We start from the raw sequence: 18372 nt of genomic DNA on the forward strand, positions 1-18372 counted from the left end.
ATTCTATTTATTTTATTTTGTTAATATGTTTTGTTTTGTTGTCTGTCTCCCCCTTCTAGACTGTGAGCCCGCTGTCGGGTGGAGAGTATCTCTATATGTTGCCAACTTGTACTTCCCAAGCGCTTAGTACAGTGCTCTGCACACAGTAAGCGCTCAATAAATACGATTGAATAAATGAATGAATGAATCCCGGCTCCGCCACTTGTCAGCTGTGTGACTTTGGGCAAGTCATTAAACTTCTCTGAGCCTCAGTGACCTCATCTGTAAAATGGGAATGAAGACTGTGGGCCCCACGGGGGACAACATGATCACCTTGTATCCCCCTGCCCCCAGCGCTCAGAACAGTGGTTTGCGCATAGTAAGTGCTTAACAAAGGCCATTATTATTATTATTATTTATCCCGGCTCCGCCACTTGTCAGCTGTGTGACTTTGGGCAAGTCACTTAACTTCTCTGAGCCTCAGTGACCTCATCTGTAAAACGGGGATGAAGACTGTGGGCCCCACGGGGGACAACCTGATCACCTTGAATCCCTCCCCCCCAGTGCTTAGAACAGTGCTTCGCGCATAGTAAGTGCTTAACAAAGACCATTATTATTATTATTATTATTTACCCCTTCCTCCCCCTCGCCTTACCTCCTTCCCATCCCCACAGCACCTGTATATATGTTTGTACGTATTTGTTACCCTATTTTACTTGTACATATTTACTATTCTATTCTATTTTATTTTGTTAATATGTTTTGTTTTGTTGTCTGTCTCCCCCTTCTAGACTGTGAGCCCGCTGTTGGGTAGAGATCGTCTCTATATGTTGCCAACTTGGACTTGTCAGCTATGTGACCTTGGGCAAGTCACTTAACTTCTCTGAGCCTCAGTGACCTCATCTGTAAAACGGGGATGAAGACTGTGGGCCCCACGGGGGACAGCCTGATCACCTTGTATTCCCCCCCCCACCCCAAGCGCTTAGAACAGTGATTTGCACATAGTAAGTGCTTAACAAAGGCCATTATTATTATTTATCCCGGCTCCACCACTTGTCAGCTGTGTGACTTTGGGCAAGTCACTTACTTCTCTGAGCCTCAGTGACCTCATCTGTAAAACGGGGATGAAGACTGTGGGCCCCACGGGGGACAAACTGCTCACCTTGTATCCCTCCCCCCCCCCCCCCCCAGCGCTTAGAACAGTGCTTTGCGCATAGTGGGTGCTTAACAAAGGCCATCATGATTATTATTATTTAACTGGGTAGTGACCGTCTCTATATGTTGCCAACTTGTACTTCCCAAGCGCTTAGTACAGTGCACTGCACACTGTAAACGCTCAATAAATACCCCCTCTCCATCCCCCCATCTTACCTCCTTCCCTTCCCCACAGCACCTGCATATATGTATATATGTTTGTACATATTAATTACTCTATTTATTCATTTATTTATTTTACTTGTACATATCTATTCTATTTATTTTATTTTGTTAGTATGTTTGGTTTTGTTCTCCGTCTCCCCCTTTTAGACTGGGAGCCTGCTGTTGGGTAGGGACCGTCTCTATATGGTGCCAACTTGTACTTCCCAAGCGCTCAGTCCAGTGCTCTGCACTCAGTAAGCGCTCAATAAATACGATTGATTGATTGCTTGATTGTATCCCTCCCCCCCAACGCTTAGAACAGTGCTTCGTGCATAGTGGGTGCTTAACAAAGGCCATCATGATTATTATTATTTAACTGGGTAGGGGCCGTCTCTATAATGTTGCCAACTTGGACTTCCCAAGCGCTCAGTACAGTGCACTGCACACAGTAAGCACTCAATAAATACGATTGATTGATTGATTGATTGATTACCCCTATTAATTTAATCGTATTAATAAATACGATTAAATCAATCGTATTTATTGAGCGCTTACTGTGTGCAGAGCACTGGACTAAGCGTTTGGGAAGTCCAAGTTGGCAACATATAGAGACAGTCCCTACCCAACAGTGGGCTCACAGTCTAAAAGGGGGAGACAGAGAACAAAACCAAACATACTAACAAAATAAAATAAATAGAATAGATATGTACAGGTAAAATAAATAAATAAATAATAATAATGGCATTTATTAAGCGCTTACTATGTGCAAAGCACTGTTCTAAGTGCGGGGAAGGTTACAAGGTGATCAGGTTGTCCCCTGGGGGGGCTCACAGTCTTAATCCCCATTTTACAGATGAGGTAACTGAGGCCCAGAGAAGTTAAGCGACTTGCCCAAAGTCACACAGCTGGCAATTGGTGGAGCCGGGATTCGAACCCATGACCTCTGACTCCAAAGCCCGTGTTCTTTTCCACTGAGCCACGCTGCTTCTCTAAGTAAATAGAGTAATAAATAAGTATAAAGTGCTTACTATGTGCAAAGCACTGTTCTAATAATAATAATGATGGCATTTATTGAATGCTAACTATGTGCAAAGCACTGTTCTAGGCGCTGGGGAGGTTACAGGGTGATCAGTTAGACCCACGGGGGGCTCACAGTCTTAACCCCCATTTTCCGGATGAGGTAACCGAGGCACAGAGAAGTTAACTGACTTGCCCAAAGTCACACAGCTGACAATGAGGATGAGAAGCAGCATGGCTTAGTGGCAAGAGCCCGGGCTGGGGAAGCAGAGGATGTGGGTTCTAATCCCCCCTCCGCCACCTGTCCGCTGGGCAACCTGGGGCAAGCCACTTCACTTCTCTGGGCCTCAGTCCCCTCATCTGTAAAATGGGGATGAAGCCTGTGAGCCCCACATGGGACAGCCTGATCATCTTGTAACCTCCCCAGCGCTTAGAGCAGTGCTCGGCACATAGTAAGGGCTTAACAAATACCGTGATTATTATGAGGGCCTACACGGGGCTCACTGGCCGTGGGCTCGGAGGGAGGCACCTGTATATATGTATATATGTTTGTACGTATTTATTACTCTATTTATTTATTTATTTTACTTGTACGTATCTATTCTATTTATTTTATTTTGTTAGTAGGTTTGGTTTTGTTCTCTGTCTCCCCCTTTTAGACTGTGAGCCCACTGTTGGGTAGGGACTGTCTCTACATGTTGCCAACTTGTACTTCCCAAGCGCTTAGTACAGTGCTCTGCACACAGTAAGCGCTCAATAAATACGATTGATGATGATGATATATACATATATATGTTTGTACTTATTTATAAATATATATACATATATTTATACATATATGAATACGATTGATTGATTGTATCCCTCCCCCCAGCGCTTAGAACAGTGCTTCGCGCACAGTGGGTGTTTAACAAAGGCCATCATGATTATTATTATTTAACTGGGAAGGGACCGTCTCTATAATGTTGCCAACTTGTACTTCCCAAGCGCTCAGTACAGTGCACCGCCCACTGTAGGCGCTCAATAAATACGACTGACTGAATGAATGAACTGAAAGGCCGCCAGGACAGGCGGGCCTCAGTCGGCCGTTACTGACGTGAGGCGCGAAAGGGTGGTGCGCATGCGCGGCGGGCGTTCTCGGCCCGGCCTCGCGCCTCTCCTTCCGAGTGCGCGTGCGCCCGGCCGGCCCCGCCCGGCGGCGTCGGGGGGCGCATGCGCCGAGGGGGCCGCGCATGCGCCGAGGGGCCGCGGCCTGAGGGAGTGCCGCCCGCCCCGCCCTGCCCTGTCAGTCTCCTCAGCGAGCCGCTCTGCTCCTGTCAGCTGATTCTGCCCGGGACCGGCCCCTATACAGACCCCTACATCGACCCCTATACAGACCCTACATCGACCCCTATACAGACCCCTACACCGCCGACATGTGAGTGTCACCGGCCCGGCTCTCCCCTCCCCTCCTCTCCCCTCCCTTCCCATCCTCGCCGGGGTCAAAGGGCAGCAGGAAGCTCCCCACTCCCATTCATTCATTCATTCACTCATTCATTCATTCATTCATTCATTCAGCATTCAGTCAGTCAGTCGTATTGAGCGCTTACTGTGTTCAGGGCGCTGTACTAGGCGCCAAGCTAGCTCTCTTCCCCCCTTCAAGGCCCTGCTGAGAGCTCACCTCCTCCAGGAGGCCTTCCCAGACTGAGCCCCTTCCTTCCTCTCCTTCTCGTCCCCCTCTCCATCCCCCCCATTTTACCCCCTTCCCTTCCCCACAGCACCTGTATATACGTATATATGTTTGTACATATTTTTTACTCTATTTATTTATTTATTTTACTTGTACATATCTATTCTATTTATTTTATTTTGTTAGTATGTTTGGTTTTGTTCTCTGTCTCCCCCTTTTAGACTGTGAGCCCACTGTTGGGTAGGGACTGTCTCTCTATGTTGCCAACTTGTACTTCCCAAGCGTTTAGTACAGTGCTCTGCACATAGTAGGCGCTCAATAAATACGATTGATGATGATGGTGGGAGCATGGCTCTGTGGAAAGAGCCCGGGCTTGGGTTTTGTTAGTATGTTTGGTTTTGTTCTCTGTCTCCCCCTTTTAGACTGTGAGCCCACTGTTGGGTAGGGACTGCCTCTATATGGTGCCATCTTGGACTTCCCAAGCGCTTAATACAGTGCTCTGCACATAGTAAGCGCTCAGTAAATGCGATTGATGATGATGATGCAGAGCGCTGTACTAGGCGCCTGGGAGCATGGCTCAGTGGAAAGAGCCCGGGCTTGGGTTTTGTTAGTATGTTTGGTTTTGTTCCCTGTCTCCCCCTTTTAGACTGTGAACCCCCTGTTGGGTAGGGACTGTCTCTGTATGGTGCCGACTTGTACTTCCCAAGCGCTTAGTACAGTGCTCTGCACACAGTAAGCACTCAATAAATGTGAGTGATTGATGGGTTCAAATCCCGGCCCCACCACTTGTCAGCTGTGTGACTTTGGGCCAGTCACTTCACTGCCCTGGGCCTCAGTTAGCTCATCTGGAAAATGGGTTTTAAAACTGTGAGCCCCACATGGGAAACCTGATCACCTTGTATCCTTCTCCAGCGTTTAGAACAGTGCTTTGCACATAGTAAGCGCTTAACAAATGCCATCATTATTATTATCATTATTATTATTACTACAAGTTGGCAACGTATAGAGACGGTCCCTACCCAACAGCGGGCTCACAGGCTAGGAGGGGGAGACAGACAACAAAACAAAACATTCATTAATTCAATCAATCGTATTTATTGAGCGCTTACTGTGTGCAGAGCACTGGACTAAGCGCTTGGGAAGTACAAGTTGGCAACACATAGAGACAGTCCCTACCCACCAGTGGGCTCACAGTCTAAATGGGGGAAGACAGAGAACAAAACCAAACATACTAACAAAATAAAATAAATAGAATAGCTCTGCACACACAATAAATACGATTGATTGATGGGTTCAAATCCCAGCCCCGCCACTTGTCAGCTTTGTGACTTTGGGCGAGTCACTTCACTGCCCTGGGCCTCAGTTCCCTCATCTGGAAAATGGGTTTTAAGACTGTGAGCCCCACATGGGAAACCTGATCACCTTGTATCCTTCTCCAGCGTTTAGAACTGTGCTTTGCACATAGTAAGCGCTTAACAAATGCCATCATTATTATTATTCTTATTACTACAAGTTGGCAACGTATAGAGACGGTCCCTACCCAACAGCGGGCTCACAGGCTAGGAGGGGGAGACAGACAACAAAACAAAACATATTCATTCATTCATTGTCGTATTTATTGAGCGCTTACTGTGTGCAGAGCACTGGAATAAGCGCTTGGGAAGTACAAGTTAGCAACATATAGAGACAGTCCCTACCCAACAGTGGGCTCACAGTCTGAAAGACAGTGGGCTCACAATCTAAAAGACTTAAAACCTTAAAAGATTTTAAGACTGTGAGCCCCACATGGGAAACCTGATCACCTTGTATCCTTCTCCAGCGTTTAGAACAGGGCTTTGCACATAGTAAGCGCTTAACAAATGCCATTGTTATGATTATTATTATTACAAGTTGGCAACATATAGAGACGGTCCCTACCCAACAGCGGGCTCACAGTCTAGAAGGGGGAGACAGACAACAAAGCATATTCATTCATTTAATCGTATTTATTGATTGAATGAATCTTCATTCATTGAATGAAGTGCTCAATTCATTCAATTCTTTGAATGAATGATTGAATGATCTTACCTCCTTCCCTTCCCCACAGCACCTGTATATATGTTTGTACATATTTATTACTCTATTTATTTTACTTGTACATATCTATTCTATTTATTTTATTTTGTTAGTATGTTCGGTTTTGTTCTCTGTCTCCCCTTTTTAGACTGTGAGCCCCCTGTTGGGTAGGGACTGTCGCTATATGTTGCCAACTTGTACTTCCCAAGCGCTTAGTCCAGTGCTCTGCACACAGTAAGCGCTCAATAAATATGATTGATTGATGGGTTCAAATCCCGGCCCCGCCACCTGTCAGCTGTGTGACTTTGGGCAAGTCACTTCACTTCCTTGGGCCTCAGTTACCTCATCTGTAAAATGTGTTTTAAGACTGTGAGCCCCACATGGGAAACCTGATCACCTTGTATCAATCAATCAGTCGTATCTATTGAGCGCTTACTGTGTGCAGAGCACTGTACTAAGCGCTTGGGAAGTACAAGTTGGCAACATACAGAGACGGTCCCTACCCAACAGTGGGCTCACAGTCTAGAAGGGGGAGAGGGCATCTGGGAAGTAAGGCTGCAAGAACTTTTATGGCATTTGGGCTTGTCCATCCTGTTCACAGTCGCCCTCAGCCCTGCCAGCGACCTCTTCCTCCCTCGCCCAACTTGGGGCGACCCGGGGGCCATGGGGGCCTCCCTCCCCCTTCAGAGCCCAAGAAGCTGAGAGCAACCCCGTCTTGAAAGCCTTTCTGACATCTCATCTCCTCCAGGAGACCTTCCTCAAATAATCTCTGCTTTATAACATAATAATATAGTATAGACTGTAAACTCATTGTGAGCAGAGACCATATCTGTTTATCATTGTATTGTACTCTCCCAACCTCTTAGCACAGTGCTCTGCGCACAGTAAGGACACAATAAATACGATTGACGCTGGCTGACCCTCCCAAGCTCTTAGTACAGTGCTCTGTACATAGTAAGCGGTCAATAAATGCGATTGACTAACATCCCCCAACTCCCACGTCAGGCCCCAAGTGCCACCCAAAAGTCTGTTGTATTGTACACTACCAAGTGCTTGGTACAGTGCTCAATAGGTATCATTGATGATATTCCCACAGCCCCCGATGTATCTATTGGATGTACTCCATTTTTCTCCCATCTGAAATGTGTTAAATTGCCTGACTACCCAGCCAGATTGTAAGCCCCTTGAGGGTAGGGATCGTGTCTAATGATTCTCTTGTACCCTCCCAGAGGTTTAATACAGTGTTTTGCACATAGTAGGCACTCAGTAATCAGTAATTGATTGTGTGTACTGTGCAGAACACCCTCCCAGGAGAGTATAATGGAGTAAGTAGACACAATCCCCACTCAAGGATCTTACACTCTAATGGGGAAGACAGACATTAAAATAAATTACATGTAGGGGAGGCAACCAAGTTTAAAGATATGTACATAAATGCCGTGAGATTGGGTGGTGGGGTAAGGTTCAAGTGCATGGGTGGCACAGTATGGAAGGGAAGATAGGTTGAGGTGATGAAAGATTAGTTAGGGGGGGCTTCCCGAAGAGATGTAATCCTGGTGATCGATAGCTTCTAATCTCGGCTCCGCCATTTATCAGTTGTGTGACTTTGGCCAAGTCACTTAACTTCTCTGTGCCTGTTACCTCATTTGTAAAATGGGGATTAAGACTGTGAGCCCGACGTGGGACAGCCTAATCACCTTATATCTACCCCAGCGCTTAGAACAGTACTTGTTACATGGTAAGCGCTTAACAAATACCATCATTATTACTATTAATCCAGCCTCACACTCTGCCCTATGCCTTTCCCCCAATCGCCATCTCCCTTGTGTGCAATCTGGTGGGCAGAGGGGCAAAAGAAGCTAAATTACAATCATCAGCACACAACTACATTTCCCTTTTGTTTCCCACCTGCATTCTGTGGAGAGGAATAAATTTCTGGGGGTGGGGACCGGAGAAGCGGTTTGCCCCATGCAGCTGTCCAGTGGATGACTTTGAGAGCCCCTGCCTCAAATATTAATAATAATATTAATGTGGTATTAATAACAATAAATAATAATGTGGTATTCATTAAGCACTGACTCTGTGCCAGGCACAGTACTAAGTGCTGGGGTAGATATAGTCTTACCAGGTTGGACACAGTTCTTGTCCCACATGGGGCTCACAGTCTCATTCCCCATTGTACAGGTGTAACTGAGGCTCAGAGAAGTTAAGTGACTTGGCCAAGGTCACACAGCTGGCAAGTGGCAAAACCGGGATTAGAACCCAGGTCCTTCTGCCCCCAGACCTGTGCCCTATCCACTAGACCATGCTGCTTCAGTATCTTGTCTTGACTTCTCAGGGGATTTGTGGGTTATAAAGGGGACTTTATGCCTTGACAGTTTGAAAAGGCTGCATCTAAAATGGCATGATAAATTAGAGCGGATGAAAATGTCTGTTGTCTCTCAGGAATTACTTTCAACCTTTACAAGTTCTTTAAAAAAGTGAACTTCTAAATGTTAATATAGCTGAGGTGATGTGGTTGAATGACTTGAATACTAAACTCCATAGAAAGAGTGCTTCCTTTGGGCCTTAACTTCAGGGTTCAATTTTGGAGCCATTTTACTGTTTATAGTCAGCAGGTGCATTCAGATTTGGATTGGGAAAGATAATGTGAAGGAACTAATTGTTCAGGTATGTACCCTGTGTACCCTAAGCCTGAAAGAAATTGGATAGATGTGTGGGCCAGGGAATTGAGTGAATTTGCAGCAGGTGGATGCCTGTATTCTTAATCTAGTTGGACAAAGGACACAGATTACACAACTGTAGAAGATAGGGGGATATGTAAATATGAGTGGAGCCAGTACCAGTTGCATATTGGTAGGAATTGTTTATGGGACTGAAAACTTGGGCAAGAAGGTAAAAGGGTGGGGAAACTCTCTCCAAGGATCTGTGTGTTGCTTCATTTATTTATCAAGGTAATCCATGAATCAAGAACTGTGTTCTGGGTCTTCCTTTATGAAGGATTTATTTATTGACTTTGGTGTTAAATGTTAGGGAGGAAGTGCTTCAGGAAAGTTTTTCCCTAAAGTTAACTTCTTCAGGAGCATCCTATATACTGTTTTAAGCTCAAAAACATCAGTGAGGGAAAGAAGTATGTTAACCAATGTTCTTGATCCCAAAGGCAAGTAGGAAAAAAACTCCCGAGGCCAAATCAGATGTTTCCACTGTGATACTACAAGATTCAATTCCCATTTTTCTCTTCCTTCCCATTTCAGGGTTATTAGGTGTTAAACTCTAGAACATGCTCAGTCCTTCCCCATTGTAAAAAAGCCCCATCTCATTTTCTCAGCCCCCTTCAGTTGTTTCCGGAGCTCCCTCCTCCAGATCCTTTCCACACTCTTGGAAGAGGTCATTTACATCCACTACCTTCATTTCCCCTTCACCAGTTCCCTTCTTAACCCGCAATCATGTTTTCCCTTCACTAAAATTTCCACTCCCTGAGGTCACCAGTGACCATCTTTAGCCAAGTTCAGTGGACTCTACACTTGTAATTCTTCTTGACTCCTCAGCTGCCGTGTACATTGGATTGCTCCCTCCTCTTGGTAACACTATAAGGCCTCAGTTTTGCTGACGGTATTTTGCTGACCTGGTTCTCCTATTTTTATGACCACTCCTTGTTAGTTTAGTTCACTAGTTCTTCTCCCACCCCTCCTCCCTTAACTTTGGTGCCCTACAAGGCTCTCTTCTGGGCCCCTGTTCTTCTTCTGCATCCACTCAGAGAGCTCATCTATTCCCCTGGCTTCAGCTGTTACACTTAATGTGATTGGCTTACAGATCTATCTCTGCAACCCCAACCTACAATTCTTTATCTCTTGCCTCCAGGACATCTTCATGAGCATGTCTAAAACTGAACTATTCATCTTCCTTTCTAAATCCACTGCTCTTATCCACCTCTGTTGATGAGCCCACCATCCTCTCCATCCCTGGCTCAGCAACCTTGGTGTAATTCTTGAATCCTCACTATCTCCTTTCAGCTCATACCTTCAGCCTGTGTTAAAATTCTGCTGGTTCTGCCTGCTCAGCATTTCCTCGTCACCCAAACTGCTGCCAACTTGGTCTAATATCTGGTCATACTGCAGTTAGACTTTTACTTGTCTCCTGGCTTCCAGCCTCCCTCCCTTCCAATCTCTATTATATGCTGCATTATGCATGCAGTCTCTCTCTCTCTCTCTCTCTCATTCTCACTCTCTCAATACGTAAATATAGCATAAATACGCACAGCAGTAAATATGGATCATCATTTCACATATCTCCTTGCCTCAGAACTCTCCAGTGGCCTCCCATTTCCATATGCACTGAGCAAAAATTCCTCAGTGATGAGCTTCAAGGCTCTCCAACAACAATGTGCCCCGGAAATAACACCTCTCTTCACTCTCCCCAGCTCTCTCTCGACTTTCCCACCAGCCTCCTCACTAGTACAGTAATAAAAATAATAATGATGGTATCTTTTAAGTGCTTACTGTGTGCTGAGCACTGTTCTAAGCACTGGGTAGATACAAGGTAATCAGGTTGTCCCACATGGGGCTCACAGTCTTCATCCCCATTTTACAGATGAGGTATCTGAGGCACAGAGAAGTTAAGTGGCTTGCCCAAAGTCGCACAGTTGCTAAGTGGCGGAGCCGGGATTAGAACCCACGACCTCCGACTCCCAAGCCCAGGCTCTTGCCACTAAGCCACGCTGCTTCTCTGGCTGCAGCCCCCTCTCCTAAAAATCTGCCAGAAAGCCCTTTTCGCATTCCAAGTCCTCCTAAAAACTCACCTCCTCCAAAAAGCCGTCCCCAATTAACTTTCAGTACTGAGTCCTATCAACCCACCAGTGTCCTCTAGTACCTACATATATTTATCACCTTCCTCAGTACTTGCCTCTGTGTATAATCAATTGTACAGTCCATTATCTATTCTGACTGCCTATTTGTAAACATTTTTGTAAAGTTAAGCTCCCTATGGGCAGGTGATGACTCATTTGTCTATTGTATTTTCTCAAGCACTTAGTAGAGTACATTGCACACCATGGACACTCAGTAAATAGCATTGCTATTACTACTGCTGTAGCTGCGGTGTCTGGAGAGTCTAGTCTTTAACTTGGTGCCTTCATCTGAAACTGATTTTAATAACTTTGACTTCTGCAGGTCAGCAAGCGGGCCTGGAAGCTCAAGCGCTGCCTCTGGCAGTAATCGCCGACTTCAGCAGGCTCAAAACCAAGTAGATGAGGTATGACTCTGGTTCCCTGAAAACTGCAACTGTGTCACAGAAATAAGAACCTTCAGCCAGCCATTCTGGCTCGGGCATCCTCTGGAAATAAGACTGAATCAGAAGACATGTGGCATAAAATGTGATTGAATGAAAATCCTGAAAGAGAGGGCTTTTTGTGTTTGGTTTTTAAATGAGCAATTCATTTACAAAGGGCAAAAATAAGAGAAGGGCAGTCATCTAAGGGCAGGGAACATGTCTACCAACTCTGTTATATTGTTCTCTCCCAAGAACTTAGTACAGTGCTCTGCGCACAGTAAGGGCTCATTAAGTACCACTGATTGATATTGGTGAAGCTCACTGTGAATATGGTCGTTTAGGTGGTGGACATTATGAGGGTGAACGTGGACAAGGTCCTGGAGAGAGATCAGAAGCTGGCAGAGTTAGATGACCGAGCAGATGCGCTGCAAGCGGGTGCGTCCCAATTCGAGACAAGTGCCGCCAAACTGAAGAGAAAATACTGGTGGAAGAATTGCAAGGTAAAATCGATTGTTTAGAAAAACTTTTCTACGCATGTTTTTTCTAGTACATCTAGGGAATAGATGCGGACCCTGCTAGACAACTCCTGGGTAAATTAAGTTTGGAGTCATTGCACTTTATTAATGTCCCTCTCCTCCGCTGGACTGTGAACTTGTGGGCAGGGAATGTCTGGTTATTGTATTGTACAATCCCGAGTGCTTACTACAGTGCACAGTAAGCACTCAATAAATATGACTCAATGAATTTTTCCTCTCCTCCTCCCCATCCCTCCGCCCTACCTCCTTCCCCTCCCCACAGCACCTGTATATATGTTTGTACAGATGTATTGCTCTATTTATTTTACTTGTACATATCTACTATTTTATTTATTTTGTCAATGATGTGCATTTAGCTTTAATTCTGTGTGTTCTGATGACTTGACACCTGTCCACGTTTTGTTTTGTTGTCTGTCTCCCCCTTCTAGACTGTGAGCCCTTTGTTGGGTAGGGACCGTCTCTAAATGTTTCCAACTCGTACTTCCCAAGCGCTTAGCACAGTGCGCAGTAAGCACTCAATAAATGCAATTGAGTGAATGAATGAATGACCGGATGAATGAATTGGATGTGGCCATCACTAGATTGAGCCAAAATTTTATTGCAAGTCTTTTCTGAATGAGTTTCATCCTAGAAACCCACAGTTTTAGCACATCCCTGGATTTGTCCTTTCTTGGAAACACAGCTCCTTTTCACCAGCCTCAGAAGCTCATTTTCTAGTCTTTGGAAACGACAAGTAAGACAGGTTACTTTTAAAGAACAGTGAGGCGATTTTCAGCCAAAATGCTTGTTGTCTTAATTGCAGTCTCGGGCCATCTTTGAAGAAGAATAAGGACAAAATATGATAAACTTTAAGGATCTGCAGCTACTTTTCTCTCCTTTCCCCAGCAGCCCTCCGTCCCCTCCACCTCTGTCGACCTTCGTCTCCCCGTCTGTCTCGCGTGTCCTCTCTGCTCTTGCTTGACAGGGTTAAACCATTTGTGGAGGGTTGAAGTGAAGTGCCTTTGGCTGGAATCCATCCCTTCACCCCTGCATCCAACACCTCACAGGTTGCCCTCAGTGAAGAAAGAGGGCACTGATGTGAAAAATTCCATGCATCCCTACCCTTCTCCTCCCCGGCTGCCCCCGGGAGCGAGGACAGAGATGGGTTACGGGAAATGAAGTGGTGACTCCTTATAGCCGGACGGGGCGTGGGTTTGTTTAATCCCGTAGGGAAAAAACTCAATGAACACTGGTTTGCTGGGAACAGTTGGTTTCCTGTTTACTGAGCTACACGGCGTTAGCTCTAAATTGTAGTGAACAGTAAAATTGCAGTGGTTTTGAATGCTCAGGTACTAACCAGTAGTTTTCAATTCTGTGAGTAAAGCATGCTCTTATTTCCCTTGAGAAGCTAAGGTTACACATTGTCTTCGTTCGGGGGGGAAAATTGATGAATGAGAGCATGTGGGTAGGGACCGTCTCTATGTGTTGCCGACTTGTACTTCTCAGGCGCTTAGCACATCATCATCATCATCATCAATCATATTTATTGAGCGCTTACTATGTGCAGAGCACTGTACTAAGCGCTTGGGAAGTACAAATTGGCAACATATAGAGACAGTCCCTACTCAACAGTGGGCTCACAGTCTAAAAGGGGGAGACAGAGAACAAAACCAAACATACTAACAAAATAAAATAGAATAGATATGTACAAATAAAATAAATAAATAAATAGAGTAAAAAATATGTACTAACATATACATATATGTATGCAGAGCACAGTGCTCTGCACACAGTAAGCGCTCAATAAATACGATTGAATGAATATGTTTCTTTACAGATGTGGGCTATATTGATTGCCGTGGTGGTCATCATTATCATCATCATAATTGGTGAGTATATGGGTGCCCTGGCAATCTTTTGCAATTAACTTTGCTACAGGAAGTAGAAGTATTGAACTGTATTTGATGAATCTTAGCTATATAACCTCTCCAGTTTTATGGGATTGAGTTTTTATGTTCTGGGTATTTGACAGAAGAATGATTTGCAACCAGATATGCTCCCTGGATCCGACCAGGCACCCCCACTTCTTTGGACTTATTTACATTAAGGCTAGTGTCTCTTTGTTTTACTAGGTGAACTGCAATTGTTTTTAGCCTGTGGTTTGGATCTGTTTAGAAAATCAGGTTTCAGAGGAACTCTTTATTATGTTACAGTCAGTGGATGTTTCCTGTAGTCCTGTAGTGAGAAGAAAGGGAACTGAGATCTTTCCTCCGGAAATTCCCACTCCTCCATAACCAGCACCATTGTTTGTGCTTACAACTTTACATTAAGCAGCGAACATATCTTAGAATCGAATTTTGTTGTCCAAATAGCATTTTTAGATTTGCACTGAAATTTTAAAACATTTTTTTTGTTCTTTCTGCACTCTTCTTCCTCACCTCCCCTCCCTACCCCGACCCCCAAACTCTTGGTTTGTCACAGTGTGGAATGTCTCTTCATGAACAACCAGAGAAATTCAAACCTGCAGTTGGACTAGAAACTTCGATCAGTCTTCTGACTTTGATCCTGCTCTATTATCAAGCTCTCCTACTGGTATACCTAAAGCAAAATTATTTTTGTTAGTTAATGTTAAATGTGGTTTGTAGGAAACGTGCCTTTGGTTTTCTTGTTTTTGATTCTTAATACACTCCTAACTAAAATGCTATGAGCACAGCCTTCATTTTGCCTAGCACCTCTGTAAGCGTACAGTTGGGCTGGTGAATAGGATTTCTTATGTTCCAGAGTTTCTCGGCATAGAAATGAAGTTGCTAGTAACTTTTCTAGACACAGAATTTAGAAGATTTATTAATGCTTTTTTTATTCTTGTACTGATCCCTCACCCCGATTTGTAAACTGATGAGTAATCAGATCTCTAACTTGTGCCTTCTTGGAAAAACACTATTGCCTAGCACATCTGTGCCTTATTTTGATATTTTTCTTATTCTTTGTAAAAGAACCCACTCTCCTTGGTAAGCCCTCTTGAGTTTTTTCCACTTTATTTCCCAGATGAGGCTGGTTAAATAAGACAGACCTAAGTTAAAACCTGCGGTAAGAGGCCGTACTCTGCCAGGTCATTTAAATCGAAGATGTCGAGATGTTTATGTTTTCTGATTTGTGACTTGTAATTACTCAGAAATAACAGAACCTTTTAAATGCTTGGTTGTTTTCACACTGTGGACGTTTACCAAAGTTTCTTATTTTGCCAAAAAGTGAAAGCCCCGAGAAAGCTCGTTCAGTTTGTTCCAGCTAGTTCTGTCAACTGTTGCATCAGATTAAAGTGCCAAATGGAATTCAGGGTCCTCTGGAAATGAAAATTTCAATATTGAGGGCATACTTTGTATACCTTTACAGGCCTTTTTATCCCCTTTGAAATACTATAGATCTCTCCCTGTGCCTCTTAATCCGTTGTTTGTTGGTTTTTCTACTTAGCCATGAGAGGCGTGACATGAAAGCCTGTAAAACAGTCTCACTTCCCATTCCCTCTCTTCCTCCTCCTTCCACTCCTTAGGTAGAAAACATATTATCCTATAGCTTGTCGAGGATCAAGTATCAATTTCGGTGTGTCGCTATGGGTTGTATGGAAAATAATTTTGACACCCAAATTCAACCACCATGCCTTGTCGACTATGCCTTCACCAACCCGCACCTCCACTCTCCCATCTCTCTTTTGTTTTCTGACTTCCACTTGCCAGTGGAGCCTTCTCTAATTGTCTTTTTGTTTTTGGGCCCCTAAAGGGGTAGCACTTTTCATACAGAAGAGCTGTAAAAAAAGGAAACTGCACTTTTTTTTTCCTGTACATTTGGCTTTGTGTGTAAAGTGTGTCTTTAGCAGTAACTATTTTGTCATTTTGTCTGCTCCTCCAAAGTTTGCGGAGGCTGTTTGCATGTATGTCAGGGCACTTGGGTTGAGAAAGAAAAAGTACATCATCTAGACATAAAGGCCATATGAGTAGTTAGAGAGAAATACTGCAGTCCCCAAATACCGTTGTCACCTGTTGCTTGGAACAACCTTAAGGTTTTATTTAGGTAATTTATTCCATTTTCAAACTGGAGAGTAAGGTGTGGATTTGGTTTCATGATAATATCTGTTCCTCAAATACCAATAAAATGATATATGCTTGAATGGAAACCAGTCAGTGGATACAGCTGGAGTGGGAGAAGAGCCGCCCATGAAACGGGCATCACCCACCTCCCCACCTGGTTGTAATTCTGAAACTGTGGTGCTTTCTCCGTGGCCTTGTCACCAGCCCCATGTAGCCCTCCAACTGTCGCGTTCCCCCGGTCATACCCCACTGGTCTCTGACAATGTGTTGCTGGGCCTCACCTCCCAACCCCTACTGTAATAAGGCGCTGAATAAAATGTTTGTGGACATTACCTCGGTGCCTGCGCGCTTATTGATTTCCCGGCTTCCAGTTCGCATTACCGGTTTCAAAAGTCAGCTCCTTCCTTAAACTCTCAGTCCTTTTACCTCCCAACTCCTTAAGTAGAACCTTGAATTTGTATGACACCTCCCCCTGCCAAAAAGGCATTTGGATTATTTCATTTTGTCCTCACACATCCCTGCCAGTAGTAGCCTCACAACCTTCTTCACAACAAGAACCAACAGGAGCAAGCTCCACCAGGTACACCCTTTTCTCCCACCTCGACATGCTTCATCATTCAGGCATATTTATTGAGCGCTCACTGTGAGCAGAGCACTGTACTAAGCACTTGGGAGAGTACAATACCACAATCCTAATCCTCCTCGAGCTCTCAGCTGCCATCGACACTGAACCACCACCTTCTGGAAACGCTATCCAACCTTGGCTTCCCTGACTCGGTCCTCTCCTGGTTCTCCTCTTATCTCTCTCACTGTTCATTCTCAGTCTCCTTCGCAGGCCCCTCCTCAGCCTCCCATCCCCTAACTGTGGGGGTCCCTCAAAGCTCACTTCTGGGTCCCCTTCTATTCTCCATCTACACCCACTCCCTTGGAGAACTCATTCGCTCCCATGGCTTCAACTACCACTTCTATGTGGTTGATACCCAAATCTCCATCTCCGGCCCTGATCTCTCTCTCCCTCCCTACAGTCTCGCATCTCCTCCTGCCTTCAAGACGTCTCTACTTGGCTGTCCTCCCATCACCTCAAGCTTAACATGTCCTAAATAGTACTTATCTTCCCACCCAAACTCTGTCCTCCCTCTGACTTTCCCATCCTGTAGATGGTACCACCATCCCTCCTGTCTCACAAGCCTGAAACCTTGGCAGTATCCTTGACTCCTCTCTCTTGTTCAACCCACAAATTCAATCCCTCATTAAATCCTGTCAAAAACTGCTACCTTGCTAATTCAATCTCTCATCCTATCCCGACTGGATTACGGCATCAGCCTCCTTTCTGGTCTGTCATCCTGCCTCAGTCTATACTTTGCTCTGCTGCCCAAATGTGTACAGAAATGCTCTGGGCATATCACTCCCCTCAAAAATCTCCAGTGGTTGCCTATCAACCTTCGAATCAAGCAAAATCTCCTCACTCTCGACTTCAAGGCTGTCCATCACCTCGCCCCCTCCTCCCTCACCTCCCTTCTCTCCTTCTACAGCCCAGCCCGCACCCTCCGCTCCCCTGCCGCCAGCCTCCTCACCGTGCCTTGTTCTCACCTATCCTGCCGTTGACTCCTGGCCCACATCCTTCTTCTGACCTGGAATGCCCTCCCTCTTCCCTCTTCCTCCCTTCAAAGCCCTACTGAGAGCTCACCTCCTCCAGGAGGCCTTCCCAGACTGAGCCCCCCTTTCTCCTCCCCTCCCCATCGCCCCCCCGCCCTACCCCCTTCCCCTCCCCACAGCACTTGTATATATTTCTACATATTTATGACTTTTATTTCTACATATTTACTATATTTTATTAATGATGTGTATATAACTATAATTCCATTCCTACAGTACTGCCACCTGTCTACTTGTTTTGGTGTCTGTCTCCCCCTTCTAGACTGTGAGCCCGTTGTTGGGTAGGGACCATCTCTATATGTTGCCGATTTGTACTTCCGAAGCAGTACAGCGCTCTGCACGCAGTAAGTACTCAATAAATACGATCGAATGAATGAATAAAATCTGCTCTTTCCTCTCCATCCAAACTGCTACCACGTTAAGACAATCACTCATCCTATCCCACCTAGATACTGCATCGGCCTCCTGTCTCTCCCCACTCCAGTCCAAACTTCATTCGGCCGCTTGGATCATTTTTCTGCAAAAAAACGTCCTGGACACGTCGCTCCGCTCCTCAAAAAACTCCAGTGGTTGCCCATCCACCTCTGTATCAAAGCAAAACTCCTCTCCTTTGGCTTTAAAGCACTCCTTCACCTTGCCCCCTCCTACCTCACCTCACTTCTCTCCTCCTCCAACCCAGCCTCCACACTTTCCTCCTCTAGTGCTAACCTTCTCACTGTGCCTCCACTTCGCCTGTATCGCTGCTGACCCCTCGCCCACATCCACATTTTTT

General features: G+C 45.2%; 1 protein-coding gene across 1 annotated transcript; it reads left to right on the plus strand.

Annotated features, from left to right (window-relative positions):
* Positions 1 to 3626: 3626 nt before the first annotated feature.
* On the plus strand, positions 3627 to 16276 carry VAMP3 (vesicle associated membrane protein 3). The gene is made up of 5 exons (XM_038746924.1): positions 3627 to 3772; positions 11248 to 11329; positions 11689 to 11847; positions 13700 to 13751; positions 14344 to 16276. Coding segments are annotated over exons 1-5 (315 nt in total). The 5' UTR covers positions 3627 to 3770; the 3' UTR covers positions 14364 to 16276.
* Positions 16277 to 18372: the final 2096 nt, after the last annotated feature.

Source organism: Tachyglossus aculeatus, chromosome 5 (assembly GCF_015852505.1).
Source record: "Tachyglossus aculeatus isolate mTacAcu1 chromosome 5, mTacAcu1.pri, whole genome shotgun sequence".
In the NCBI taxonomy this organism is placed as follows: Eukaryota; Metazoa; Chordata; class Mammalia; order Monotremata; family Tachyglossidae; genus Tachyglossus; species Tachyglossus aculeatus.

Bases quoted from the DNA above. Each gene is read 5' to 3' on its own strand.
- VAMP3 (XM_038746924.1), top strand. The intron at 11,848-13,699 runs GTAAAATCGATT...GTTTCTTTACAG, and splicing joins ACTGGTGGAAGAATTGCAAG to ATGTGGGCTATATTGATTGC. The intron at 13,752-14,343 runs GTGAGTATATGG...GGTTTGTCACAG, and splicing joins CATTATCATCATCATAATTG to TGTGGAATGTCTCTTCATGA.